Raw genomic sequence first — 27,789 nt, forward strand, 5'->3', positions numbered from 1 at the left:
CCTCTAAACTGACACATCCATACCTGAGACGATGTGCCTGGAGCCAAGAGTACAGACACCAGGACTGCAACACAGGGTTAAAATGATGGTAAACAGATAGGAGATACTTCCAATGCTCTTAAATTACACCGAGTTACTATATACATTGCTAGAAACAGCGGTATTTAAAGAAGTGATAAAGCATTAATGGCTGCTAAGGCAAATGAAGAGATGGCATGTTAAGCCTGAGGGCTGGCTGAAGGCAGGAGCAACGTACTTCACAATTTCCAGCACAGTTTTTATTAGTAACTGAATTACCTGGTGTCATTTAGTGCTGGTATACAGTAATACCTTCAAACTCTGTTCCAAAGATGCATCTGTTGTTCAAACAAATCCTTGCATCTTTTGCTCCCTGTCTTTCACTCATGATTTGGAGATTTCCATGTACATCTATTGCTATGTAGACATTCCTTCCCAGGAGGTGCATCTGCTCTTGAGCTAACTAACACTACTTGATACCACTGTTTGCTGATTGACATAGAAACAGACGCAGAAGAAAAATATTAATGTCTGTATGATATTCTTCAGTGCCAAATGCAGTTGTTGAGTGACTTATTTTGAAATGACGGTAATGGTATTTTTATCAGAAAAAGAATTTTAATTGTACCTATTTTTCTTTAGTTTCCCATGTTTGTTCACAATACCAAGTTAATCAGCAACTTCCCCCCCCCCCTCACGTAACCGTTACTGCTCTTACACTAACATACATCCAAACATTTCTGATAGCGTCAGGGGGATGGAAAGCAGTTACTCTGTTGGGATGGAGAACTAAACCAGACCTGTAACTGATGCCCAGCCCCTTGCCAGTACCAATAAATCGGTCAATGCCAATGAATAAGTGTCTTGCTTATTTGGAGCCATTTCGGATTTTTCAGAAGCAGGCAGTGCTGGTGTAAGTCTGCTCCTGGTGTGTATCTCGGCTCTCCAGCCTCTAGCTTTAGCTGATGGTAGACATTTCTTATGTCTTTCTCTTCCGCATGAACTCTGTACACACAGAAAATGTCTAACTTCTTATCTAGGAAAGGGAACGCATCATAGGCCATGAAGATCATTTGCTGTCCACTCCTGCTGCTCCTTGTGAGAGGTTGCTAGAGTCACTGGAGCCATGCTGTAAGGTCAGCCCCTGTCCCCAAGGCCTACTTCATTTCCTTGCCATACATGCCTTGTGCTAGTGACAGATATCGCTGGTGATAATGAGGTGAAAACAGAAAAAAGGTTTAACATCTATAGTTTCCTTCTCCCTAGCAAAATCCAGACCTTCCATCGAGGTTATGGACTCTCAGCTCTCCTAGGCTGCCAATGGCACAGGCTCTACACGAAGAAGAGATCAGCCCAGCACAAACTATTGCACCCACATTGACCAGTGCTCCAGAGACAGCACCACCTCACTGGCCGGTGCCCCGGGGACAGCACCACCTCCTGCCATCCCCAAGGTGCTCGCTCCTGGGGCTTTCACGCAGTAAAGCAGTATTCACAGCATAGACCATTAATAGAAGGACAACGGGCATTCCCCATCCTCAGCTTAACTTCTAGAAGGAAAATAAATCCTCACACTGTATTTCTCATAACAGTATGTACTTCGCAAGTAAAGGAGGGGGAAAAAAACACTTTTATGCTAAGAGCTTTTCCCAGGTTTGTACAAGTCCTTTACCAAGCCTCATATTACCCAGCAGCAGAGCTGACTCCAGCAGCCTGCAGGTGTTCTGAGGGTTTGATTCATCTTCCTGCTCTCCTGTGGGTTTGGATGTGCTATCTCTGTCAATACCAAATTGATTCTGGCCTTCTACTGCCATCCTGCTGGTTACCAAGCCCTTCTGAAGAAAGTAATTTCACAGACTTCCCTATTTCAGATTTTCCCTTTGAGCAAACAAAATAATAATAATAAAAAAACCAAAACAAACTTTGAGGGGGAAAAGAGTGTAGTTCTATTTTTCTGCTCCTGCTTTCAACAACGAGCCTGACACACAAACTCAATTGCTCTCCCCATCCTCTGTGCTGTCTGCTTTGCCTGTCTGAGACAGTTCAGACATCCTTACCCACCGCCGACTTCATGTGGGACCACTCCAGGAGTCTATCAAGCAGTCCTCTTTTCCATTCCTCTTCAAATCTGCACTGTATCCCATTTTCTGGGTTGCTTTCTTCTCCACTTATGTTTTGGCTTAATTTGTGATCATAAAACTTTACCAGGCCCCAACCATAAGGCAATCTTAAGTAACACACATATATTCTAATAAGAGGGCAAGAAAAAAACCAAAAATTCCAAACCAAAGAAAGCAACAAAATTGCCCCTGTTTAGGAAGAGCTGGCACAGCTCCCTCAGACACCCCTGCAGAGCTCTGCCTAAAACCAGGTCAGCGCTGCTCAGCCTGCTGGGCTAATTGACAGAGTAATGAGGGGCACCTGTGAGCAAACAACTAGTTTTTTAACTCCTGCTAAGCCTGAATATATCCTAAGGGCAGTTCAACATAACGAGATTTCCCTTCCACTACAAGCTTGCAAACCAGCAAAGTCCAAAGCTTTGGCAGTGATGGCTTTGTCCCTATAAACCACATAAACTGGTATGAACAATATGTGGAATTGGAATTTCTGTATGTGCAAATCCAGCAACCAGCCACATGTTCAGGAAAGCTTAGGCAAAGTACAGAAAGCTAACTCAAAATACCTCCCTTTGTTTCAAAAGCTTGTTTTGATTTTTCTCTAACTGTGCTGCTAAATGTTGCTATCTGTGATCTCGGGAGATAAAAATCAGCCTTTACTATACTTTTTAAAGTGAACTAGTCTTTCTTAATGCCTAACCTACGGTTATTTGAGCTGTTCAACAATGAATGCCAAATGAATTCACAGTCTATATTATAGAACAGGAAAAAAATAAGCCAGGAAGCAAAAAGGACAGAAGCAGAACAGCCCCAGCATCTGACGGGGTAATAAATGCAGCGAACCTCTCCCAGCCCTCTTCCCTGCCTCTGCGGGCAAACCCAGACAGCACCTGATAACGCCTTGCATAAAATACTGAGAATAAAGAAGACGCAAGTAAAAGGTGAAAGTGTCAAACCGTATAATGAATCCTCCCACAAGCCACATAAATAATAAATCATTCATCCTGGCATGACAAGGCGGCCTTAGCCCTGAACCTGCCGGCAACCACCCGGCATGAAGGGAAGCCTCCCGCAGCTCCCAGCAGCACTCCGAGTTATGGCCATTGCCAGCCAGGATCTTTGTGGAAATATCAGATGTTTGTTTACAAAAACAAAATCCATAATGCTTCCTTCAAGGACAACTGGTAAAATAGATAGCTTATGTGGTAAAAAGTTGTGATTCAGCAGTAAGGTAAGTTTTTAAGGAGCCATTCAAAACACTAGAAATCCCAAAACTGCTTTGATTGGAGACAAAAGGCTTTTAACTACAAGCATTATCTGAGATAAAGGGATTAATATCAACCATTATGTCAGTCTGTTTTCCTTTTACTTATTGTTACAGTTATTTTACTTATTATTTACTTTATATTTACAGTTATTTACTTATTATTACAGTATTATTACAGGTCAGTTACATTTTCCTTTAATACCCTTTGCATTTTTACTTTACTAACTTCATGCAAATATTTCCTTTGCCTGTAGCTTCCTCTGACTTTGCTTTGGATGCAAACTCGAGATCTTGAAACTTGCAGTGATCATCACACAAGTCAGACAGACCTGACTCACGCTCACGTAACATTTACTGTCAGCAAGCTTCAGTGCGCTCAGGGTATCACCCCCATTTTCCATCAGGGAAGGGCTTTGTGGAAAGTGGGTGGAAGAGCTGAGCAGCGCGTGCGGTTGCCTGCGCTCCCGGCACCTGCGTGTTCACAGCCACGTACGCCACATTCTGCTCATGCTCCCCTAGACATTCATGTGTACTCCAACCAGTTTTTGTTGAACTGAACCACACGCATAATCTGCCTTCCCATCCAACACAAAAAAGCATTTCCCAAGAAATACTGTCAGGATGATCTGGCCTTGCCTAGCATGCAAGAAGTAATTAGACAATAATGAATAATTAGTCATGATTAATCATTTTATTCTGCTAACAACAAAAGCGACATGTAAAGATTAAAATGCCAACAAGCATCCCACAAATCACTATGGAGATTTACTGGTATGGACCAGTACTCAGTACTTGCTAGTTTCTGTCTTTGAACCAGGGCAAAATTCAGTTATCACATTGTGGTACGTAAATCTGCAGTTCTCCGAAGAGACAAAGGCTGTGGCTATAAATTTCTTTCCACTTCAACATACAAACATGACCATATCAACTATATTTAGTGAACATTTTTTTCCTATTTATGTGAAAATCTGAAACTTAGCCTTTGAAGTAAAGAAAAATCTCTGCTTTGGATGGTTCTATTTGATTTCTACTATGCCTTCAAGTTTCTTATTAACTTTTTTTGCCGATAGTTCTTTTCAGATAGAGTAAGAAAATATCACATACAAGAATGAACCCTGCATCTATAAAAAGCCAAAATTATGGAACATTTTGATGGAACTTCAAATTCTAGTGTTATCCTATGGTGTGAGCACCAGTAACTGTTTGGAAAACACCTTCTGATTTAGTTTTATCCAAAAGGAATCGAGATTGTGGATGCGGAGGCCATACCATCACGCAAACCAAAGTGCAAGTGGGTGTCATCAAGAGATTTGCTTTAAAAGCACTGTGCTCATCCAAACTAGACACATTCTTATCATAAACCATGGCTAGAATTGATTTGTTATGGAGGCAGCTAGAAAAGTAATCCAATATCAAATGACTCAAATCATTATTTCAGTATAGAGTTAGTTAAAATGCAAACTTTAGCAAAAACTGTTCAGGAGGGCCATGAGAATATTAGTGTAAGAGTCCTACAGTTAGTGCAGACCAGTAAATCTTCAGACACTTTCAATACTTAGTAAAGTTCTCCTTCTGGGCATAGCCTGAGTCCCTGCAGTCAGTAAGATTTCTGACATTGACTTGGTGGCATCAGAGTCAGGCCTTTTGCGTGCAATTTCTTTTTTAATTAAACACCATTAATATGGAATTTGTTTGAGATTTACATCCCAGTAAAATATAGTATGTGCCATCTGGAGTTCATTAATGCTGTCCTTTACCTACCGTACGTGCCAGGGGACACATCTATTATGCAACTAAGGGTCATGCAAGACAAAACAGACCTGTCAGCAAAAAGATGAGAAGTCTTTTTGGTATTAAATGCCCAAGTTGAATTGGTTACATCTCTACTGATTTTCAAAGGGTTGAAATAGAGGAATGGGGATTGCCAAGACTGATGGCCAGTCTGAACAGCATCTTGCCCCACAGCAGTCTTGCACAGCTAACAGTTTGCTCTGCAATCAATATTAACCTACCTCCAGCAGAGTAAATTCTGGCTATGAACTATGACAAAATCAGCCTCGTGCAATATCCAACATCATCTGGGCAGCAGCTTTCCAGACCAGATGCAGGTTTCAGTTAGTCCTGGGACACATCATCCCAGTTAGTCTGGGAGAGCTCGGGGGGCATCGCTCTCCTTTGAAACCCAGCCCCACAGCCAGGCCTCCGAGCTGCGGCAGGACATGGCAGCTCAGCCTGGAACCAACAGGAGAAAACCAGAACCCAGAAACACCTGCATCTTAAACTGACTCTTCTTTTCACCTGAGCTCCATGAAAAATAAGGTCCCTGTTTGCACATGACCTTGTCAAGGTCAAATGATCATGGAACTAATGGAATAACTCGAAAAAGTGGCAGGGCTTAAAGAAAGACAACACTCCACACCCTGCTGCTTGCACGGGTGTTTGGGGTAACAAATTTTGTCCTCTGGACGTTTTCTCAAGCTTTTCTGAACAATTTCTCCTCAGACCCTGCCTCTGCTTTTATGGAGCACAAAAGAGAGGGTCACGCTGGAGGATATAGGAAGCCACACAGGTAAAATTTATTGAACCTATATCTTGATTCTGGATCATTAGAGAATAACAAATTCCTAATCACATGTTACTGGAAATAATGATTTGAGGATTTGCATAGAACTGAAGAGTTTTCTCTAAATCTAAAAGGATGTCTTTCTCCATTAGAACAATTTCTACCGAACTATATTAAATTCCTGAGATCTTTTGTGGGTTTAGGTCTATTTGACTGCAGAGCACTTGGCTGTAAGTGCCAAAGGAAAATCAGGGATCTGCCTTTCTAGGTTAGACAACTGGCAGAAATTGCTTAGTATTTTGCCACCAATAATAGCCAATATGGGACAAGTAAGCTTCCCTTTTCCTTCGCGTGTATATAAATGCTGCTGGCCAGTTGTGGTCAAATAAAGATAGGATTACAGGAATGATTTAGTTTGGAAGTCTGAAGTATTGGATAATATTTGGCTGCTTTTGCTATAAGATATATTAGTAAAAATGCTGTTATCTGTCTTAAAATTACTCAGTCCTGTTAGAGTCTCACAACCAGAGTAGGTGGATGGAATAGCTTTGTATTCAAATCCTACATCCCAGTCAATTGGTTTGTGTAAAATTTTTAGAATCTTCTTTTTTATTATTTATTTTTATTTTTCCCTTTAAGCTGAACATCAGCTGTTGATAATACATGAAGAGCTGCACTGGAGAAGATGATAAGCTAAGACAGATGTTTTAAAGGAAAGTGATAAAAAAGTTCATTATTTAAAGGCCTTCACTTGTTAACATTCATTTGCTGACACTTTTCTGAATTTGAGCCATCTGCAATAAAAGGTAATATTTCAGAGATCCATTTGGAAAAAAAACAGTGAAGCAAAATTTTGTTCTTCAAATAAATTGACAGTGCACTTGTAAACTTACTGAAACTTCACCAAGTAGGAGGTGTTGACAACTGCCACTTTCAGAGCATATAATAAGGGAAAGATTTATAGGCACACAGTTCCACAAATATATTCAAGCCTAGTGCTTTTCAAGACAACCAATGGGCCTTAAGCACATGCTTAAAAGTCATCTTAAAATGGGGTGCTATTTTTTCCATCAGGGCCCTAGTGACAAATGCAACTTCCTCTAGGCAAGGCGTTCTTGTATCCTCATAGCAGCGTCATTTACCTTTAAATTCACCACTACAAAAGCTAAATTTTCTACCAGTCTGTTATTTCCAGGTGAAGAACAAGCAGTTACTACTCAGAAACCTAACAAGAGGCAATACAAAATAGACAGAAAGTCCACTGCAAAAGTATTAAGACTGCCCCTACACCAAACTTTCCATTTCTGAGCATACTGTAAGCACCTACCATGCACTTAAACATACACAGAGCAAAAGTGTAGAAGAGGTGGTAGGTTAAGAATGCTGTACATCAGCTGACAGCTGCCAGCCGAGACTGACAGCAGTGAACATCTCCTGCCAGTAAATTATTTTATACTCTACACATTTCTTTGCAAGTATCATGATATGAGAAATAACATTCAAAAGTCAATCTGTCTCCAATGCATTTGCTTTCTAATTTCTGTCTACATTTTAAACAGTGTCGGTAGAGGCACAGCCACATTAACTGAAAGGGAAAGAAATCCTGATGAGAAAAATGGCATTTAAGACCACTAAGCGAGCAAGCAGCTGGGAAAAAAATGAACTTTCTTTTTTTAATTTAACAGGTTAAACAGCACAGAATAGGAAGCAGTTCTCAAGATATCCAGTATATGCATTGGAGTTCAGAAAATAGGAAATGTCCAAATCAGTTACTCGGTGAGCACAGAAATCAGATTACTTTGTGACAGTAATTCATCATAACTTGTATTATCCTGAAACACCAACATTTACAGCTGCAGAGGACATTTATCAACAATTACAGGCCCTGACATTTCAACTCAATCTTGCATGACAGAGACTCTATGAAGATCCCGACAAATAAATGGAGCAGGAAGGTGCAGCCCACTTAACCAATGAAAGGCAGAGACATTATCTTTGATGGGCTTGCTGGCATCTGAAAGCAAAGCTGTTCCAAATCACGGCTACATTTATTAACCACTCGGAAGAGAAACTAGGTATTAAGGCGGGGGGGGGGAATCCCAAACACAGAATGCAAAACAGGACATTTGAAAATGGATTCTACAAAGCCTTTAGGTAGCAGATGGTTCATGTGTAACATACAAATATATATAGAGCACACATTATGTACATATTTATATATGCATAAACACATATAGGAACTAACCTCACAGGCATGCTCCATCATGGTGCACACTGCTTGTCTGCTTTACCTGAGGATAGCACCATTCCTTGCAGTGCACTTCATTTTAAAACCTGTAGGCTGTTCCTAGCAGACAAATTTAAAAGGATTTTTACGATTCACGCTGCAAAAGGCTAAAAAAAAAATAATCCATCCCTGCTGCATAAGATTATATTTTCCATCTCTGTCCTCTGAATAGTGGAATCAGATGAGAAATGATTCATCAATCAGTCCGGGGAAGCATTTAGAGGACAGAGAAGAAAAAGAAAAAAATAATAAAAAAAATCAACCATACAGTAAAATCTGCTCACCATGTACACACCCCCAAAGTGAAGAATCAGACCAGCCTAACTGAGGAGAAGCTAAAGATGAATTTCACCAGAAGGCTGCAGTTGCTGGGTGATGCACTGTAAATCCTGCTCCCTCCGGGGAGAATGAGCTCATTGCGAAGATACAGCAGCCGCCCCTCAGCCATTGCAGTGTCACTGCAGCTTGCAGCTGAGTGCAGGCACGTCATCACACCAGCTCCCTGAGAACCGAAAGCCCTCCCTTTCAGAAATCTAAGTCAAGCATGCTGGTATAAAGCCAGCTCACCTCCAACGCACACTGAGGTCCCCTTGTACCTGGATGCTGCTAGAAGGACTTGCATTTTCAGCTTAATTATTAAGCCAAGGATTTTGCATCCAGCACAGACTGAATCTGAACTGAACTCCTCCTGAAGCAAGGGATAAATTACTGAAACGGGCAGAGAAGATTTGAAGGATATTTGGATTTAAAAATAGCTAGCAGCCTTTGCACTTGCTCCTAGCAAAGGAGATGGAACCAAGTTACAGGGAAATCCTTACGTGTGTAAGTGCAGGGCCAGGCATGGGAGCTTATCTTTTATAGGAGTGTCATTACTGAATAGCCCCTGCTCTGAAATGATGTGGAAGTGGTAATATGGTGGAAAAAAGGCAGGTGTCTTTACAAACTCTTATAAGGTATGATTTGAGAATAAGAGCACTGCAGATATGAAAAGCATGATTTTAACCCCTAACTTGCTGTCTCTCACTACTTTTCATAACTGGAAAATTACTCGTTTTCAATATTCGTACTCACCACACTGAAAATTCCCCTTTACATCAGAACTGAGTAACCAATAGAGATAAATTGGATGTATTTGGATACTTATAACATCCCCACACTGCAAAATTATCTAGAAGTAAAGAGTCTATTTATTTGTTTTTCATATCTTCCTGACAGTGGCAACTGGGAACCATTCCCAGTGAATGTCATTGAACTGCTGACAGGCATGGCACAGTGATCTGAGCACAGGACTGGAAAGCAGAAACCTACCCTGAAGTATATTCTTCGTTTATTGAAGGGAGGCTGGGGGGGGGGGTCCCGTTAAACAATACCTAAATATCTGGAATGTTCCATTTAAAAACCTGGTTTTCCCCAAGTCCAAGGCCCCCAACTCTGTGCAGCACCTGAATGCAAAGCCAGGACGCGTGTGTGACTTCTAACCAGATTCCTAGAAACTCGTTCCTATTTTTGTGGTTAGCCACTGCTGTATTTCTTATGCCCTCTCCCCCTGATCTGCAGTTTAATTACCCTTTGACAAAATGACATGTAGTGGTACTTTGAGAAAACCATTAGAACAAAATTTATATTTACTTCATAGAAACTCCTAGAAAGACAAAAATATGACAAAGTTTCTTGTGATAGGAAGCTATAAGAACAGAATCTCTTTGGGTTTTACTATCAAAATCAGAGACTCAAAATTTCCCTTTTTTCTGTCCATCCATACTGTGCTGCACGATGTGAAACAGTACTATCACTCACAGACAGGGACTCCTCATTTAGAGGAGTGGGTTTTCCTAAGCCCCAGTCCTGGCTGCTTATCTGAAACTTTCTGCCCCGCTGGCATCCCACTGAAGTCAGGAAGTCTCTGTGGGAAGAGAAGGTCAGTCTGCCAGAAACATTGCAGGATCAGTGCCTCGATCTACAAACACAGAGCTGCTGAATTTAGTGTCAAACACAGGCAAAGGGGCACTACCAACTCCACAAATCTCTGTCTTCAGCTTTGACAAAAACCCAGCACTTTTCCTTGCTTTGTTATCACACAAATACTTTTTAAAATTAGATCACTTCACCACAGCTCAGCCTACTGCGTGATGAGCAGACCACCAAATCACACATATTCCAGCCGGTTCCCCAGTTTAACCCAGGAACCATCTCCCTCAAGACACATGCTGTGGCTCTGACGAGGGTTGTGCAAACAATAGCTTTTGAACTGTTGGATAAATAAAACTGTTTTCTATTTTTAGAGTTGAATTGCAACATTTTGTGGGAGTTTGTAAGTAAAACAAATAACATTGAATGCAGTGTTGTAAGTGGTATAAAGCAAGAGGCCATCGCTAGTTTACATCACTCAAAGAATCGGGTTTTGTTTTTCAGCTGGCAAGTGCTAGGGAAAATGCATTCTTCTGGCAATTTCCATTTACTGAGCTGTATCCACCGCAGGCTTGTCCAAAGCACTCCACTGCACAGTGCTTTATCACACAGAACAAAAATGTTAATGATCTTTAAAAACCTAAAGTTAGCAAGTAAATAAGAGCTGAAAAAAAATTTATGCTCCACTTCTCTGATTCACAGTCGAAGCAGTCAGAATTTCTTACATTTTAGAGGTTGCAAAGCAAACGAGCAGAAGTCTGGTTTTTGTGTTAAACATTCTGATTTCTGGCTTTTCCAGCTATCTCTGTTTAGAACTTCTCCGTAATACAGATCAGCAGGTGAGCCAGGTGATTTTACACGTAGCACTCCACACAGCTATGTGCAGAAACTGGTCATGAATCTTTTCCTTAGCCCCTTACTCAGTAATTGCTGGAGATAAATGGGAAAGACTCTGTACAAAATACTCTGCAAAGCCCTGGGATTGCAGTAATCATGCCAGAGGCTGCGGGGGTTTTTTTGTACTCTCCAAATGGAACAAAATGAAACCTCCTTAGTCAAGAAAATAATGCGATGAGAGCTTGAGGTAAAGGGTATTAAGCAATGCTTTGATAACCAGGGACACTGCATGGCTGAAGACGGCAGGAGCAATAGATGGCCACATTCATTCCCGATCTTGTTCTGCAGGAGGCTGCTTTGCACCTCATCCTCTGGAGCAGAATAGTGTCACCTCGGGGCTACAGCCAGATATAAGATGTCCTGAGACAGCCCTTCTTTACTTGTCTTCCAGGTAAGCTTCGATCTGTATTTCTAATGTCAAACCTGGTTCTATGAGCATCTTTTAGAACTAAGAGAATGATATTTCTGAGTCCTAATGGAAGAGTATCCATTTGAATATCTAAAATAAATTAAGTCCTACTTACATTCAGTGAGTCCTGTTTCCTGCACCTGTCCAGGCTGCAAAGCTAACTGATGATTCTGTAAGGAATAAGCAATACTAACGATCAGATTTTGTCACTGGGCCGTCAGAAATTGCTGTAAGAAAGGAATAACACATAGAAAAGAGACAAGCATATGCAAGAAACAATGATCTATGCTCATAAATTAAACTTGAAGAAATCAAATCTCACAAAAAAGTAACAGGATTGGCCCAAATAGAAGACGGGGACTCTTCTGCACCCAAGTCTTGGTTTTATTTCACCTGTAAGAGGATCTCATTTCCAAAGTTCTCTACCACTGTAGTGCAAATGCCTTTTAAAACCTAACATTAAAAATTACATGAAAGGAAACTCCTGTGTTCATTTAGTTTCTCCTGAATCCTGATGGATTGGGGAGACATAATTTTACTCCTCTCTGCTACCTTCATTACTTATAAGAGGTATGTCCCGTTCACAGTCTCCCTGCCTGATCCCATGAGCTCAGATGACTTGAGGGCTGCCAGTAGAAATGCACAAAATCAGGGTCCTCACCAGCAGCTTTCAGGACTGGTGACATTTGGGGCGGACATTTTGTTGGGAGCTTCAGGGGTGGCAGGGATCAGAGCTGAGGTGCAGAAGCCGGCTCTGGCTCAGGTCATGCAATCCCAGCGACGGCCCAGGGGGCTCTGAGCATGTGATGCCAGGGGACTCGGGCTCCCCAGCAGCACCCAACAGCTTGTCCCCAGTGGTTTGATCAAACTTACCCACTTTCAAGGTAATACAAGCAGATTTAAGAGTGTCTACATAAGACTGTCCCCATTTAAACCACTTTAGAAATACATTTGCTTAAACCGATGTGATTATCATGTGTAGACCTAACCCCTAATTCCTTTCCTTCTTTAGGCTGTATATTAAATCAGACCATTAAATTCACTGTGTCAAGATTGTTTTGGTTATTAAATCTCAGATATAAAGAAGTCAAACCAATAGACTGTGTATCTACCTGTTAGATCTCCTCATGTCAACAGCCCCGATAAGTATGAACAGCTCAGAAATTAGTATCTCAGAATAGTTTGGTAGTTAATGATGAACACCATTCCAAGAAATGCACAGCATAAAAATATACATACCGGCTCGATTTCCAGAGGCAGACAGGAAGGTTAATAACTAAGCCATTGTTGGCAGAGAAAAAAACAGATGAAACCAGGCAGTTCTCAGATTTCAACTGCTTTCGAGGCCCCGTGTTTTGCACAGGTGAGCAAGACAGCAGTACCGTGCTGCTGAAAGGACTAGGAGGCACGTAACAAAAGCAGTGAGCTTCATCTCTTGTGCTGTGTGGAGTGACGGCAACACGTGCCACTGAAGTGGCACATTCTCCCCAGTCAGTCCTCAGACTACCCTCTGCTGGGACCATATCCTACACTGTATCCATTATAAAGTTGGTGTAGATTACTTTGATTTATATCAATAAGAAACCAAAGAAACTTCAATCAATATTATCCATTTTTAAACTAATTTAAGTTTATAACCACTTTGGGATTACAAGCAGTTTTTGTGTAACACCTAAAGTAATTGTTCCTCACAACTGTTGCAAGCTGACACATGGGTACAAAAGCACATGCTTAAAACTGAACACAGAGTCGAAGTTGTCTGAGCAGCAAGTATGACTTCATAACTATCTAAAGTATTGCCTTCTTTAGTCCAGGGAGGAGGTGGGTCACTGCCTCTGATTTAAAGGAACTAATCAATAGACGATTGTTCTGTTGACATGCAAGTAAAAAAAATTAAAGCAAGTTCCAACCTGAAAGAGGATTGCAGCTTAACAAATTGATAAGCTTTTAAAGTTTTAATTCTGCCCCATGGTTTGCAATATTAATTATTTTTCAAAGTCAGAGAACTGTTGACAGAAAAAAATTCTTAAAATTTAATTTTAACACTTCAATGTTTACTACCCAAATGATATCTTTCCCTGCAATTTATGACATTTTTCTCTCTTAATGTAATTTTTTTTTTAAATTCAAACCCCTTGTATTTGATGTTTAGGGTAACAAATACTGTAAAATCATAAATGAGCATTCAGGTGTTAAACTTAGCGCCCTTTCCCTGCTATTTCATTGTTATAACTCTGCAACATTTTAACAATGCTGCTCCTTTTGTTTCAAAATAAAATCAATTTCCCCTCCTATAATGTGGAGAAAATGATTTTATTTTGAAACAAACCGAGTTTGACTCACAGCCTCACCGGGGTGCACCCAGCCATGCTCCCCCAGTCTGCCCAGCGTGCAGGTGCCCAGGTAGGGCATCCCAATGGGCTGGCCAGGGCTCCTTGCAGCGACACTGAGGACGAGGGAGTACTGTCAATTATTGGTAGAAATATTAAACAGTTTTACTATGAATGACAAAGTTCCTTCTTTTTCTTTAGAAGAGCTGGCCCACAAGCCGCACATTCTCATTCCAGAATATTGCTGGAAACCCCTTAACACAATCTCCCTGTTAATGGTAGCAAGTAGAGCATTGCTCCAACTTCCCTTTTATACCTTGCCCTTTTGCTTCACCCAGCACGCTGGGGCAGCTGAAGAATCTAATGACCTGTAGGCAGTTTCAATACACTGGAGGCCAGCTAGGTATTTCCACCACGACAGAAGAAAAACGGGCTTGAAACTACAATGCCTTGTCTTTCTTACCTTCCCATACAGTTGTCCAACTATGAAGTGCATCCTGCAAAGGGGATGAGGTGGGATCAGCTCCTCTCTTCTTCCCAGGAGAACAACAGGAGAGTGACTTCATCAGGAAACCCTATCAGAGCCCTGTGTTTGCACAAATTCCTCCTAGCGAAGAGCCTGTTGCTGCCGAAAAGCCAGTAACTAAGGAAGCCAGTTTGGAGGTAACGTGATATTGGTGCTGCCAAAACAGGCAACAGCCCATGGCAAATACACTGCTTCACACAGGATATGCTCAGGGTTTGCACAGCACCAGGAGATGAAATACTTGTCAAGGCTTTTTGTGCTAGTAGGAGACATCGTCAGAGCACATTTCTGCCTATGATGAGTATCGTGGAGTTACTGCTGGTTCCTGGAGTGGAGGAAAGCGCTATTCAGGCCTGTTGATTGGGGGTTATCCTGTGCCTGTAAATCTCCGTGTATATTTTTTTTTGGTGAGCGAAGACTGAAAAGGTGATTGTGTCAGTGGGATGGCAGTTGCTTTGGTGACCCCCTTCTTCCTCCTGAGACAGTCAGCCCATATTCATGTCAACACAGCGGTGAGCTTCCTGTTCCTTGAAGAGTCCCTGAGGCACGCAAGTGCAGTGTTCACATGGAGAAGACTAACACGTTCCTGGGATGATGAACTTGCTCTTTTCTGTGTTCAAGGCTGCCTGCATTTGCTTTTCCGACTAGGGTGCAAAGGAGGATTGCTGGACAGCAGAGAGCAGCAGAGAGCTACAGGACGAGCACCGAACCCCGGGCAGCCTCCAGCTTTGAGCCGTGTCTGTGCACATCTATCCGCCCTAGTACATGAAGACATAATAAATAAACACAAAAACATAAGGAACTTGCTTTTATGAACAGTTATTCAATTAAAAATTGTATTTTTTTCTGCGGACAAATTTGCCCTAAGTTCCTTTGCGGAACAAAACTGATTTTTAGTCATGCAAATTAAATACCAATTTCTCAGCAGATTTCCTGTGGTCAGGCATAACAGAAGAGACTTTAGGCATTGGCATGCTTGGAAAGGCTGATGTCTGAAGGGGCTGTGTGCATGCCCTCTCCCACCTCTCACTGCTCCTGCCTGCCTGGGAGGAGCGTGGCAGGACAGCGGCCCTCCAGCTGTGCCCAGCTGTGTGGCTGCCAGGGCAGGCCACCCTTCCCTGTGGCTGTGGCACATGGTCTGGGACTGACCCGGAGAGCCCTGGCGTTCTGCGAAGGGAGAAGTACAGAAAAGGTCCTACTTAAAGCTCTATGTTAGCCCCAGGAGGCCTAAGACTGAAGCGTGGAAAAATGGTGTGCTAAGGGTGGACTAAAAGCTGGAGAACTGACCCTGAAAATGCCTTCGTTGACCAAACCGTTACTCTACTTTGCCCAATAATCCATTGGCTGTACTGAGTATAATGCATATATTAATGAAATCCTGACCTTGTTTTTCTGGGAAGGTTGTAGGTTGATACTCCTTGCTATTACTGTAACTTACCAAAATTTACCAGAACATACATTTTACTTGGATTTCATGATTGCCTACTGCAGAAAGGCACAAATGAGAACAATTACAACCTAAAGAAAATGGCTGCATCCTCTAATTAAGTAAACAACACTTTACCCATCCTGTAGCTAAATAAAATAAAACTTTATGTACGTGTCTTCATAAATTACCAGCAGTGAATCAGTATCTGGTTTCCAATGGCAAAATTAGTCTTTACTAAGTGGTTTTCTATGTGGAGAGCCCTCGCTGTCTGCTCGGATGGCATCACAGCCCTAGCCAACATTAAAAAAGAGGAGGAATTCATTATTACCTATTTCAAGGCCCTGTGCCATTAGTTTGAGAGCTATCAGAGGCTGGTTCAGAGGCCAGCACTTCTGGTTTTGCAATCAGATACGGTTTCCCTTGAAATCCAAGTACAGTTTTCTGTTTGCTCTGTGTAACTTTATGTAAGAAGTGCTGTATTTAGTTACCAAAGATAAGCAGGAAGCATGCTGCGGGACACGGGTGGGTGTGCAGCGTACAGGCCCTGTACAGCGCTGAGTGGGTACGGAGCGTGAAGATGAGGAATTCTCTGAGGAAGTTACCCCCCCCGTTCTTCAGCTCGGGCTCTTGAGGCCAGCACAGGACGTCTCCAGTTGCTCCTAGAGGCTTGGGGGATCCTCCGATCCGCAGCTAACCTTCCCCAATGGCTCCTGATGTCATGGCGGCATGAGGGAGTATGAGGGACTGCGAGGGAGTGTGAGGGAGCATGAAGGCCCATGAGGGAGCCTAGGGGAGCATGAGAGATGATGAGGGAGCGTAAAAGATCATGAAGGAGCATGAGGGACCGCGAGGGAGTGTGAGGAACACCAGGGAGCCTGCGGGAGCGTGAGGGACCGTGACGGACCGCGGGCGCGTGAGGGAGCGCGCGACCCGCCTGACCCCGCCCCGCCGCCCCCCGCCCCGCGGCGGCGGCCAATGCGAGCGGGGCGGCCGCTGACGTCACGGCGGCTGGTGGCGCAGGAGGGGGGCGGTGGCGGGCAGTGCGTGTCTTGCTGCGGTCGCAGCGATCGGTGTCCGGCGTGTGGCTCCGCCGCGGCGCAGGGGAGCGGAGGCCGCGCCATGTCGCGGCTCAGCCCGCAGGAGGAGAACTTGCAGGGTAAGGGCCGGCGGTCGCTTCCAGGGGAGACCGGGCCTGCGGGCGGTGCCGCCGGCCTGCGCGGCGCTGAGGCGGTCGGTCGGCCCGCCGCCGCCCCGGGCCTGGCTGCGGGCCGGGCGGTGCCTCTGTCGGGCGCTTCGCGGCGGTCGGGTTTCACCTCACGGCCCGGCCCCGGCCTCGGCCTCCTCCCGGGCGCTTTGAGGTGGGCGAAGCGGCGGGGCGGCAGGAGCAGCCCCGCGGGGCGCGATGCTCGGCCCTGGGTCCCTCGGCAGCGGCGGGCCCGGGGGACGCTCGGCTGTCGGGCCCGGGCCGAGCCGAAGGGGGCGGGTGAGGCCTGGTGTGCCGCACCCCCGGTACCTCTGCCCTGTGTGGGCCGGGTTTCCCCTCGTCAGCCTGTGGCCGTACCGCAGCCTGGCAGTCATCGCTCGCTAAACCGTCTGCAGAGCTTCCTAATAAGGCTGAGAAATTAAGGTTTGTGTGGAAGAACGGGCCAGATTTAAAAAGCGGTAATATCTCGGTTGTGTAGCTGAACTGCCAAGTGCGGCTAGATTAATATGAATCCTCATGAGATCTGTGCACTGTGGTGAATATAAATCCTCGTCAGGATAAACCCTCTACGGACCGTTTGGGATTTGCCTTTGAGGAGCGATCAGGGTCAATCGCATGTTCATGACTTTAGCAAAAGTCAGAAGTGAAAGATCTGTGTGCAATGACATATTATGTGATTTACACGTGATTTTAGAAATTTAAGGAGACATTCTCATTCTTCTGTGGAATTTTGCTTTTTTGTTTCCAGTTTTGAAAGCCATATGTTAAGAAAATAAGATTTCCAGAGCTAATTGAGTATCATTTTTAATGCTCATCAGTACTCCTACAGTACGTATCCTGGTCTGGAACATCACATAAGGTCATTCTCTTCAAAAATCCTTCCTCCTGACTCTGTCTGTTCAGCTTGCATTGCCATGTTAGATGTGCTCTTACCTGTTTATATTTCCAACTTCATAAAAATACAGGATCTTTTATCTTTAAATGATAATATAACAACACATTCCTAGAGCACTAGCACAGCCTCACTTGCAAGAGTGTCTAGAAGAAAAAAAGGAAATGTGTAAAATGTATATAGTGTGATCCTTCCGTCTTAATGTTCTCCCTGTTTTATCGTACGTTCACTGTGCTGTATCCAGTAAGATTTCAGTAGGTAGCGTTAGTTTGCTGTGTGAAGCAGTTATGTTTGGCCGTGGCGCGGATGATTGTTGAAGTGTGAGTGTGGCTCAAAGAGCATGCATCTCTACGGGAGAAAATAGCTTCTGACCGTGTATACAAATGCCTGTCGTGCAGCCCACCCAGCGGGAGTTGTTCTGCTTCTGAAAGCAGAGGAGCAGAAGCTGAGGTGGGACGTGCTGAGGAGCTGGGAGCTGGCTCATGCTCGCAAGGTAGCTGGAACCAGAGCTCCGGTTCGACACAGTCTTAATTTCAACTTCAGTGGTTATGATCGTTCTTTGGTAACAACTTGGGCTTTCATTAACTTGGAGGGAAAGAGTAGGGAAAAGTTTGTCTGGGTATAAACACATACCCAGACACATACCACCTACGGTCATGTGGAGGGGAAAAAACCCACAAACAAACCAAAACAACAAAACAGTTGTGAAGTAAAAGAGGCTGTCTGGAAAAAAATGTTTCCTCAAAACTCAGTAACCCAGTATGTTTCAATTCAAAAGATTTTGTGGTCATCTGGCTTTTTAGAAGAGAGAGTTTAATGCAGATTAAGCAGTTCAGCTTTTTGCTGTTTTCATTTCATTGATGAACCTTCATTCTCTTTGCAACCAGAATATCTTTCTTCATCCAGTGTTTCTATTTCACATTAGATCTCTGCATTGGCTTATCCCCTTCTGCGTACTTTTAAAACTGCTCCCTTATCCCTTCTGCTGTTCTGAATGTGGCTTACTGCCTGAGCTCTGCCACAGCCTCTCTTCCTCTAGAGCAGAATGGGCCAGGCACCGCTGTCGGTGTCTCTCCCTTTCCTTAGGCCTTAGGTGTCCTTTCTGCTGTGCTCACCAGAACTCAGGGGGTCTCACCTGCCCGCTTTCTCCTTGTACTTACTGCTAGAGTTCCTGTAAACTGCTCTAGGATGGGCACAACACAGCTGGCTACTTCTGCTGTTGTTTACGCATATAAACGTGTTACGTAGGTAAATTCCACTGACGTTTATATCATTCAAATATTATCTGTCCCTTGAGCTGATTTATAAATGAGACAGCAGATACGTACGCTTTTGTGCATTGGTTACTCCTAGCTCAGAAGAGAGTTGTTATTCAGCACACTCTTAAAAAAACAAAGCAACATGTGACTGGCTGTGTTAAATATACTGCGAGTAGCAAACACATGATCTAGTTGTTGCCACATATCCTCTATTGCTTAACAGCAACACCTAAAAACGCTTACTGAAAAAAGGCTAAACAAAACACAGTTACTGGATTCTTGAGCCTAAAATATTTTCAATAAATGAATAAATAAACTTTGGCAGAGAAAGACCTTGAGATTATTTTATTTGGCTACCACCTATGTTGAACAATAAAAATTAAACATATCCCTAAGATCTTAATCTGCAGAAAGAGACACAATGTACTGACCAGCTTCTTCTCAGTTCTGTGAGACTTTCCAGCTCGCTAACAAAAGCGCCCACGCATTTTGGCATTCCATCATGTTTATTAGCCGAGATGTCAATGCTAGTACTTTGCATGTCATACTGTAATGTCACACTGGGGAGGATCAGCAGGCTCATATTTTACATGCCTTTACGCAAAACCACTTGGTTTATTCTGGTTCTGTTTTCAATTATGCCAAGCAGGTTCCTGGGTAGAGCTCCACTTCAGCAGTAATGGAAATGGCAGTGGAAGCGCTGCCACTTCAACCAGCCAGGAGCAAGTACCAGCGTCTATTTCCATTCACAATGGTGACATGGAGAAAATACTCCTTGATGCTCAACACGAATCTGGAAGAAGCAGTTCAAGGGAAAGTTCACATTGTGACAGGTAAACAGAGTATTTTATTGTAAGCAAAGTAAAGATTGCGATTATACAAAGCCATTTTTATGTCTAAGAGGCAAAGACAAATATAGAAATGCTTACGTACATGTGTGTATATACACATGCGCGTACACATGTGCAGAGAGGAAGAGAGGTGAAAATTTCATACGTAAAAGAGTGGTGCCCAAGTACTTCTACGTAGAAGCCTGTCCTGAAGCGAGAAAGAACTTACAGGTGAGAGGACTCTAGAAGGCTTCTCACATCTCATGACGATGCCATCTTAGGGATTTGGTGTATCCTGAGAAGTCCAGCAGCAGCTGCTGAACTTCCCACAGGGGTGCTGCTTGTGTGCAGGCAGCAGCCTTGTTTTGGTAAATAAAGCACTCTGGAGCTGTGTGTGGCTGTCATTCCAAAGGCTCAGTCCTTGTGCAGGCAATGTCAGCGTGACGCTTAAGAGCATGTAGTGCTACTGACACTGCTGCCTGGAACAGGAATGCCAGAGAAAGGTGATGAAAAGGAATGTGTGTTTTGTAATGTGGTACATCAGTTACAAGTTCTTAAGTAATTGCTAAAGAATTGTCCTATATCTAGCTTACAAAACATAACAGATTTCTAGGAGTAAAACACAACGAAACAACTTACATCTGATGCAAGTTGTCAGTCAGCATTATTCATTCATTTGGTTTTGATGCGCTGTGAAGTCTGCAGCCTAAAGTTTAACAGGATGCAGAACTTCCTAGTCTTACCTGGCTAGTTTGTCTTCAGACCAAATCCCGCTTTTAGTCATCGTTTGCTGCCCATTGTTACTTAGTGAGTAACACAGGCCAAATCATACAGCCCCACAGGCATCTCTGCACTCCTGAAAAACAGGTCTGTGCAGCAAGCTTCTTAGCAGATTGTTAGAAAATCAAAGATTAATTGAATATGATGGCAGGATTATGTTACCCATTGACAGGTTAATGTCTTAAATTATGGTCAAGGCACTGTAGCTCTTAGGGAGAACTGTGCATACAAGCTTCACTGACTAGCTGTTAGTTCATACCATAAACAATGTCATAAAAAAACTTAATGAGTTCTTTCTTACTTGCACTTCTCTTTTTATCAAGCCCTCCTCGTTCCCAGACGCCTCAGGACAGTCACAGAGCTTTGGAAATAGAGAGTCACAGCAGTGGAGAAAAGAATAGCTTTCAGGTAAAAAAAAAATCTCATCTTGCTTTGGGAGAAATAATTTCTTACTCTTACTGTTTGAAAACTAGCATTAGTTTTAGCATTAGCATTAGACTCCATCCTGGAGTCCCTGAAGGATCAGTACTGGGACCAGTCTTGTTTAACATCTTCGTCAGCGACATGGACAGTGGCATAGAGTGCACCCTCAGCAAGTTTGCTGACGACACCAAGCTGTGTGGGGTGGCTGACACGCTGGAGGGAAGGGATGCCATCCAGAGGGACCTCGACAGGCTGGAGAGGTGGGCCCGTGCCAACCTCATGAAGTTCAACAAGACCAAGTGCAAGGTCCTCCATCTGGGTCGGGGCAATCCCAAGCACCGATACAGGCTGGGCAGCAACTGGCTTGAGAGCAGCCCTGAAGAAAAGGACTTGGGGGTGCTGGTGGACGAGAGGCTCCACATGAGCCGTCAGTGTGCACTAGCAGCCCAGAAACCCAATCGTATCCTGGGCTGCATCAGGAGAAGCGTGGCCAGCAGGTCGAGGGAGGTGATTCTCCCCTTCTACTCCACTCTCGTGAGACCCCACCTGGAGCACTGCGCCCAGTGCTGGAGCCCCTACTACAAGAGAGATATGGACGTGCTGGAGCGTGTCCAGAGAAGGGCCACGAGGATGATCAAAGGGCTGGAGCACCTCTCCTATGAGGACAGACTGAGAGAGTTGGGGTTGTTCCATCTGGAGAAAAGAAGGCTCCGAGGAGACCTTACAGTGGCCTACCAGTATCTTAAGGGGGCCTCCAAGAAAGCTGGGGAGGGACTTTTTAGGATGTCGGGTAATGGTAGGACTAGAGGGAATGGATTAAAACTAGAGATGGGTCGATTCAGACTGGACGTTAGGAAGAAGTCCTTCACCATGAGGGTGGTGAGACACTGGAACAGGTTGCCCAGAGAGGTGGTGGAAGCCCCATCCCTGGAAGTTTTTAAGGCCAGGCTGGACGGGGCTCTGAGCAACCTGATCTAGTGGGAGGTGTCCCTGCCCAGGGCAGGGGGTTGGAACTGAGTGATCTTTAAGGCCCCTTCCAACCCAAACCATTCTGTGATTAGGAACTAAGAGGCAAAGCTGCTAATGTAGAGACTTAAATTACTTTGTAATTTAGATAAATCTTTGCAGAATCAAGCTTTGTGTATTTGTATCTGTCTGACTTGCATGGATTTATTTATTTTTTTTAATCTGTAACCTGAGATTTTTCAGAAGGATTTAAGTGCCCTAATCTGTTGTCTTTTAAAATGGCTGCATTCTCAAATGCCTCTTTCCAGCCACAAGCTGAAAAGGCCAACCTTCAAATCCCATGGGTAGCTTTTAGGAAAAAACATAACGCAGGAGATAACTGCTGGTCTAGAATTCAAGTGAGCTGGAGTCAGCACCTTGCTAAGTCTCCAGCTTCTGGTGATCCCAAGAGGTGTTCTCTATGGTGGCTTCTTTGGCCCTGTGAAGTGGGCATTGTTCTGCCCTACTCAATAGGTCGAGTGTGATGTAACCGTTTGTGAGACAATCAGATTTTGCATTAAAATGTACAGGAAATGTTAATGTTCTGTGGACAACTTACCACGCAGAAGTTTCCTCTTCTCCCTTTGACTGTCAACTGGGTACATCTCATTCATCCCTCACAATGAAATTTTATTTAAATGCATTACCACCACTGCGTTCTGAATTTAAAAAGTGAATTTGACAGCAGCAAGGATTTCTAAGAATTTCACTTGAACTTGACATTTTCAAAGCACTGTCATAGCTTTAGGATTCCACTTAATTTTAACAACTAGTACTTAACATTTCTACCTGCTGCTGTGAAAAACTCACCGTTATTTCTAATTTCATTTTGTACCTTTGTTTACATACTTGCAAAGTCGATGAGTAAATACATTTGAGAAAAGAGTGAGGGGAAAAAGGATGCTCTATATTAGCCATGTTTTATCAATATATATCCTATTGCATAATGATAGGCTAAAATACCTAATTACAGTGAAGACTTAATACTAGTTTTAATATGAAAAAATTTACTTATAAAACATTTTGAGGAGTGAAGTATTAAAAGTACTGAAGTAAATTTCTCTGCTTTTCCAGAGACTTGCTGTATTGTCTTGGGTAAATCGTTCTCTCTGCACTGTTTACATACAAAGAGATACTATTTTCTCATCAGTTTGAAATATATTGCATGCCTGTGACTAATTCTTACAAGGTTAGCGGTTAGCAATTAGAGATCAAGATTATATTCACTTGGAGCCTCTGCATGAAAAGAAGTCGCAGGGTATGATAAACTGTCAAAAGTTACCAGCACTACCAGTTCCTTGTGCTCCAATGTGCAACGTTATTGCTTTAACTCTAGTAAGAACTCGGGACCCTTGCATTTTACTTCAAAAACTGATTTCTTCCATCACCTCCTCCTTTCAGTTACTGTTGTTTACCGTCTGTAGCCGAGTGTGCGTGGGGGTTTGTCGTCTCGGGCTCTCCCCATTTCCTCGGCTGCCTGTATTTGTTCATGGATTATCTTTTTCTACCCCGTGTTACGAACTTTTTAAAACAAAGTCTGTGTGTTCACTGTTTGCACAGTGTTTAATCTCGTGGAGTTTCAACTTCATACAGTTTCTAAATGATACAGCTCTATCAATAGTACATAGATTTAATCAGTTCTCCAAGTGACACGAAGTGTGCTTGGTCCCGTCGCCTCTTCCTCTCTCTGAAACTCTCCCCATCATCTCTACAACTCCTCCAGGAATCTGCCTGAATGAATTACTGCCTTGGGGTTAGCTAAATACATTACTGGAAACGAATTATTTTTATTTTGTATTTCCAGAAAACCCTTTATATGCTTAAAGATCATCATTTAGACTTTGAGAACAAATAATCAAGAGTTGGAAAATGATCAGAACTAAAGTTGCTTGGACAACTTTATTTCCGTTCTTAAGCGTGCGCGTATATAGCTATTTTAATTCTATGATCAGATACTATTTTTATCACAAGACCTTGGCTCCACCTAACGCACATGCATTAAGTAAGAAACGGTACTCTTAGTTAGCCTTTCTGCTGTAATTCACTTAAACGAAGCCACTGTTTGTTTGGGGGGTGTTTGTGCTCAGAGGTGTGCAGATAGACCCGGCCTGGCTTCACCTGGATTCCCAGCTCCAAAAGCTTTACGAGGCTGGAATTGGTTTGGCTCGACAGGTTTTCAGACAAGTGTGACACGGTCCAGTTTTGCACGCAGGCACAAGGTTTCTCCTGCCCAGTGTCAGTCAGATGTGGGACCTGGAGATAGGAACGGTCCTAGACGCAGCGCAGGGGCTTTGTTTGGCAGTACTGACTTCGTGCCTGTCCGAGCCCTGAGTCCCGTTTGACACCGGCTCTTTGTTTTAGTCTGAAGAAGACTTTCTTGAAAGGAGGAAAGAAGTAGAGCGGCTGCTGAAGAAGAATGCGGATTGGATATGGGATTGGTCCAGCAGGCCGGAGAACATCCCACCCAAGTGAGTGCTCTGTGTTACGGGTGAACGTCGGTGCAGCTTTTACTTTGAGTCTAAACAACATGTGGTAATGCTCTGACTGCGTTTTCTTCCTCAAAACCAGGGAATTCCTCTTCAAACATCCCAGGCGCACGGCTACTCTCAGCATGAGAAACACCAGTGTAATGAAGAAAGGGGGGATATTCTCAGCGGAATTTTTGAAGGTTTTTCTTCCCTCTCTGCTACTTTCTCATTTGCTTGCCATTGGACTAGGGTAAGTTTCAATTTAAAAAAAAAAAAAAAAAAAAAAGTAGTAGATTTCTTCACCTGTTTTCTCTAAGGCCTAATTCTGACCCCTGATTCCCTCTCTGGCTAAAGGCTGTCCCCACAGAATGGGACGGATGCTTACTCAGGAAGTGCTTTCTGCTTGTCGTCTTGTGGTATTGCTGAATTTATCAAGTTTGCCGTTTCTGCTTTTCTTGCTAGTTAAGAATTCTTCAAAATAATTAAGGGACAGTGAAATTAGGAGTGTGTGTTTATATGAACGGTAATTATACACATGAAATACTCTGTTCTATTAGAGACAGGAATTTAATCTCACAACTAATTGCAAAGGAAAAAAATACTATTTAATGTATTTTGAAATTCCCCTCACACCTGGGAGGGACAGCAGACAGGAATGGGGTTTCTTTAGACGATTTATGGGTATATGGCCCTGCTTTAGAGGCAGCTGCAGGACACAGACTAAAGGGAAGAGCTTAAATTCCTTCAGGGCAGGGTCAGAGTTGGCCTGTGCCGAAGCACGGCACATTCCTTGGTAGCAGCCCAGAATCCGGGAATGGGGCTGCTCTCCCTTCGGAGCACGCTGTGCCACAGGGGCCTGGGGGAGACGTGACAAGTTCTGGGGTGACGCCTGTTTTCCAAGGAACCTGCCCTTAGCTCCGGTCCTGCTCTTCCTCTGCTCGCTCCCGTGCATCAATCTGAACCTCACCTCAGCTCCGGGAGTGGAGCGAGGGGGTGCAGGAGACGGGACAGAGCAGGAGGGACAGCCCGAATCTCTGTGGTCCCTGCCGCCTGCGTCATTTTGGGTGGATGAAGGCACAGGTTGTCTTCCTGTACAAAATCATGATCTCTGACACATGGTACTGTAAAAGTAACACGAAACTAATCTAAGTCCTTCCAAAGTTGAAATGAGAAACTGCACAAGATAGAACAAAAGCATAATGGAATTTTCCTTTCAAAATAAAGACAAGTTTGGCGATGTAAGTACTTACTTTCTTCCTGGTCACTCCACCACTGCTGCAGACTTGCATCATTCCAGCTCCGTAATGAGTGAATACCAAAGTCACATCTTCAGAAAGTGCTTAATGTAGTATCAATAAAATAGTTACACGTCAAAATACTCCTTTCTTTAAGCTACAAGTACCTGAACAGAGGAGGCAGCGTAGGGCAGCTGTGCGAGCACGCCAAGCTGGGAGATCGTGACCAGAGAAAGGGTAAGAAGTACATGAAGATGACAGTAAAATAGCGACAGACTTCAGAGGCATTTAGCATATGGAAAAACTTCAGATAACAGAAGGGGAAAGGTAATGAAACATGGGACTTGGAGCCTCGTTAAGCCCAGGCTTCTCTCCGACTGCGGCATTCCTGAAGAGCTCCCCCGGAGTAACTCAGCCTTAGAAGGTGGGGGGGCTGTTCCGGGCCCTGAGAGCTGCCTGCGGTAGCAGTCCCTTGGGGAGCCGCTTGGTTCCGGCGGCACTGCTGCTCCCGCTGGCAACGGCAGCCCTGGTAACCTGGCAAGGAGAGACGCGTTCCTCCCGTGCTGTGCGTTCCGTGGAGCAGAGTGCGACGCTCGCTGACCGTGTGCTCTTCTTCCTCAGCGTTTACATCGGACGGCGCCTGACGACCACAGCGTCCAGCAGCACCTTTTAGAGGCGCCCGGAATCCCGGTTCGAAGCAAAGGGAATAGCGGAGGTGAACGGCAGGAGGGTCTCAGCTGGCGCTGGCTGCGTGATCAGTGTGTGCTTGTTCCGCGAATGTGGTGGTGCTGGGGTAGCAGGGAGGGGAGGGAGAGACTAAAGCCCGTGTATCATACCTAGTCTGCTGGATCAATTCTTAGAGCATGTGTCAGGTGCATTAACATCCGTTATATTGCTTTGTAGTGAAGCATCTTGGAAAATTAAAAGAACTTGATGTTTAACAACAATCCTAGCTTTAACATAGCCGTTGTGATGGGGCGAGGTGTTCATCTGAACTGCTGTTTCCGTACGCTTCATAGATGTGAGTATTCGTCACTGCTGCTGTAATCATGACACAAAGGGATTAGCCCCAAACGACGTGTGGCCTTACGTATCATAGACGGGAATTCAGAGAAGCTTTTGCCTGGCCGGAGGCAGCTCCTTCCTTCCTTGGAGTTGCTGAGCTCCCTCTTGTGTGAGCGTGACGTGAAGGGACACCGTCAGCGGGAAGGAGCGTGCGGGTGGGACCCCCGTCCCTTTCCACTAGTTCAGAGTGTGATGCACAACAGCCTGAATTAAAATGCGGACTTTGGTGCCTAATAAATAGCTTCTTTTGCAAAGGCATTTATTTAACTCCCTAATTATTAGAGATTCCTTCCCGAGTGTCTCCTCGCAGACTATTGCTTCTCAGTCTTTTTATCTGTAAAATAATAAATTTGCATCTTATATTTGCCTCATCCTTGTATAGATTTAAATAAAGGGTTGCTTGCTTATTTGTTTTTACTGATGGAATGCCTTTTCATTCAGTGATTTTATCTTATTTAATGAGGAAAAAAAATAAATGTTTGCCAAAATACCATGTTTTGTATATTTAAATAAAAATGTTCCTTGTGGATTTGGAGTTTTCGCATTCCTTTAATAGCTGTCGAAAGGAGCTGACGAGGCTCTTTAAAGACAAAGAGGAGTCTCAGGCTGTTACTGGCGTAGCTGACAAAGAAGGGGGAAGTTTCTGGAGAGAACAACTCCAGGGCTCGTTCTTAAGCTCGAACAGGGCAAAGCTGGCAGCGGCGCTCACTCGCTGCACGGAGGCTCACGGAAGTGGCAAATGCACATTCCGCTTTGTACCATCATCACTTCATAAGTTTGCTTTCTACTTTCTTTTTGCCCTTATTTAGCAGCGCTGACTCTTTCTTCTCTGCTTGAAATGAATCCTGTAAAGACGCGGTACCTTTTCATAGGGCAG

At 43.9% G+C, this 27,789-nt stretch overlaps 2 protein-coding genes across 35 annotated transcripts in view; one reads left to right on the forward strand and one right to left on the reverse strand.

The window, feature by feature from the left end:
* JAKMIP3 (Janus kinase and microtubule interacting protein 3) overlaps window positions 1-8,715 on the reverse strand; it is a 91,692-nt gene extending 82,977 nt beyond the window's left edge. For 32 of the 33 annotated variants that reach the window (XM_063337521.1, XM_063337519.1, XM_063337520.1 and 29 more), the window contains exon 1: window positions 8,537-8,715. The gene's annotated coding sequence lies outside the window, so the exon portion shown is untranslated. Of the gene's footprint in view, window positions 1-8,210; window positions 8,313-8,536 lie in introns of all 33 variants that reach the window. The other variant, XM_063337504.1, reaches the window with a different exon arrangement.
* An 8,034-nt stretch (window positions 8,716-16,749) lies between these two features.
* Window positions 16,750-27,441, forward strand: BNIP3 (BCL2 interacting protein 3). Of its 2 annotated transcripts, XM_063337851.1 has the most exons (7): window positions 16,750-16,907; window positions 19,756-19,939; window positions 21,040-21,124; window positions 24,506-24,612; window positions 24,713-24,862; window positions 26,469-26,562; window positions 26,867-27,441. In XM_063337851.1, the coding sequence occupies exons 1-6, from the start codon at window positions 16,871-16,873 to the stop codon at window positions 26,518-26,520; spliced, it is 615 nt and encodes a 204-aa protein (XP_063193921.1). In that variant the 5' UTR covers window positions 16,750-16,870; the 3' UTR covers window positions 26,521-26,562; window positions 26,867-27,441. The 2 variants fall into 2 exon arrangements, with proteins under 2 accessions (XP_063193921.1, XP_063193920.1); XM_063337850.1 differs by having other exon boundaries at window positions 26,469-27,441.
* The last annotated feature ends 348 nt before the right edge of the window (window positions 27,442-27,789 follow it).

This window comes from Chroicocephalus ridibundus, chromosome 6, assembly GCF_963924245.1.
Source record: "Chroicocephalus ridibundus chromosome 6, bChrRid1.1, whole genome shotgun sequence".
Classification (NCBI taxonomy): Eukaryota; Metazoa; Chordata; class Aves; order Charadriiformes; family Laridae; genus Chroicocephalus; species Chroicocephalus ridibundus.

Excerpts from the sequence above, each read along its gene's own strand:
- BNIP3 (XM_063337850.1), top strand. The coding sequence starts at position 16,871 with ATGTCGCGGCTCAGCCCGCAGGAGGAGAACTTGCAGG. Across the intron at positions 19,940-21,039 it reads GAAAGTTCACATTGTGACAG|CCCTCCTCGTTCCCAGACGC; the intron begins GTAAACAGAGTA and ends CTTTTTATCAAG. Across the intron at positions 24,863-26,468 it reads TTGCTTGCCATTGGACTAGG|CGTTTACATCGGACGGCGCC; the intron begins GTAAGTTTCAAT and ends CTTCTTCCTCAG.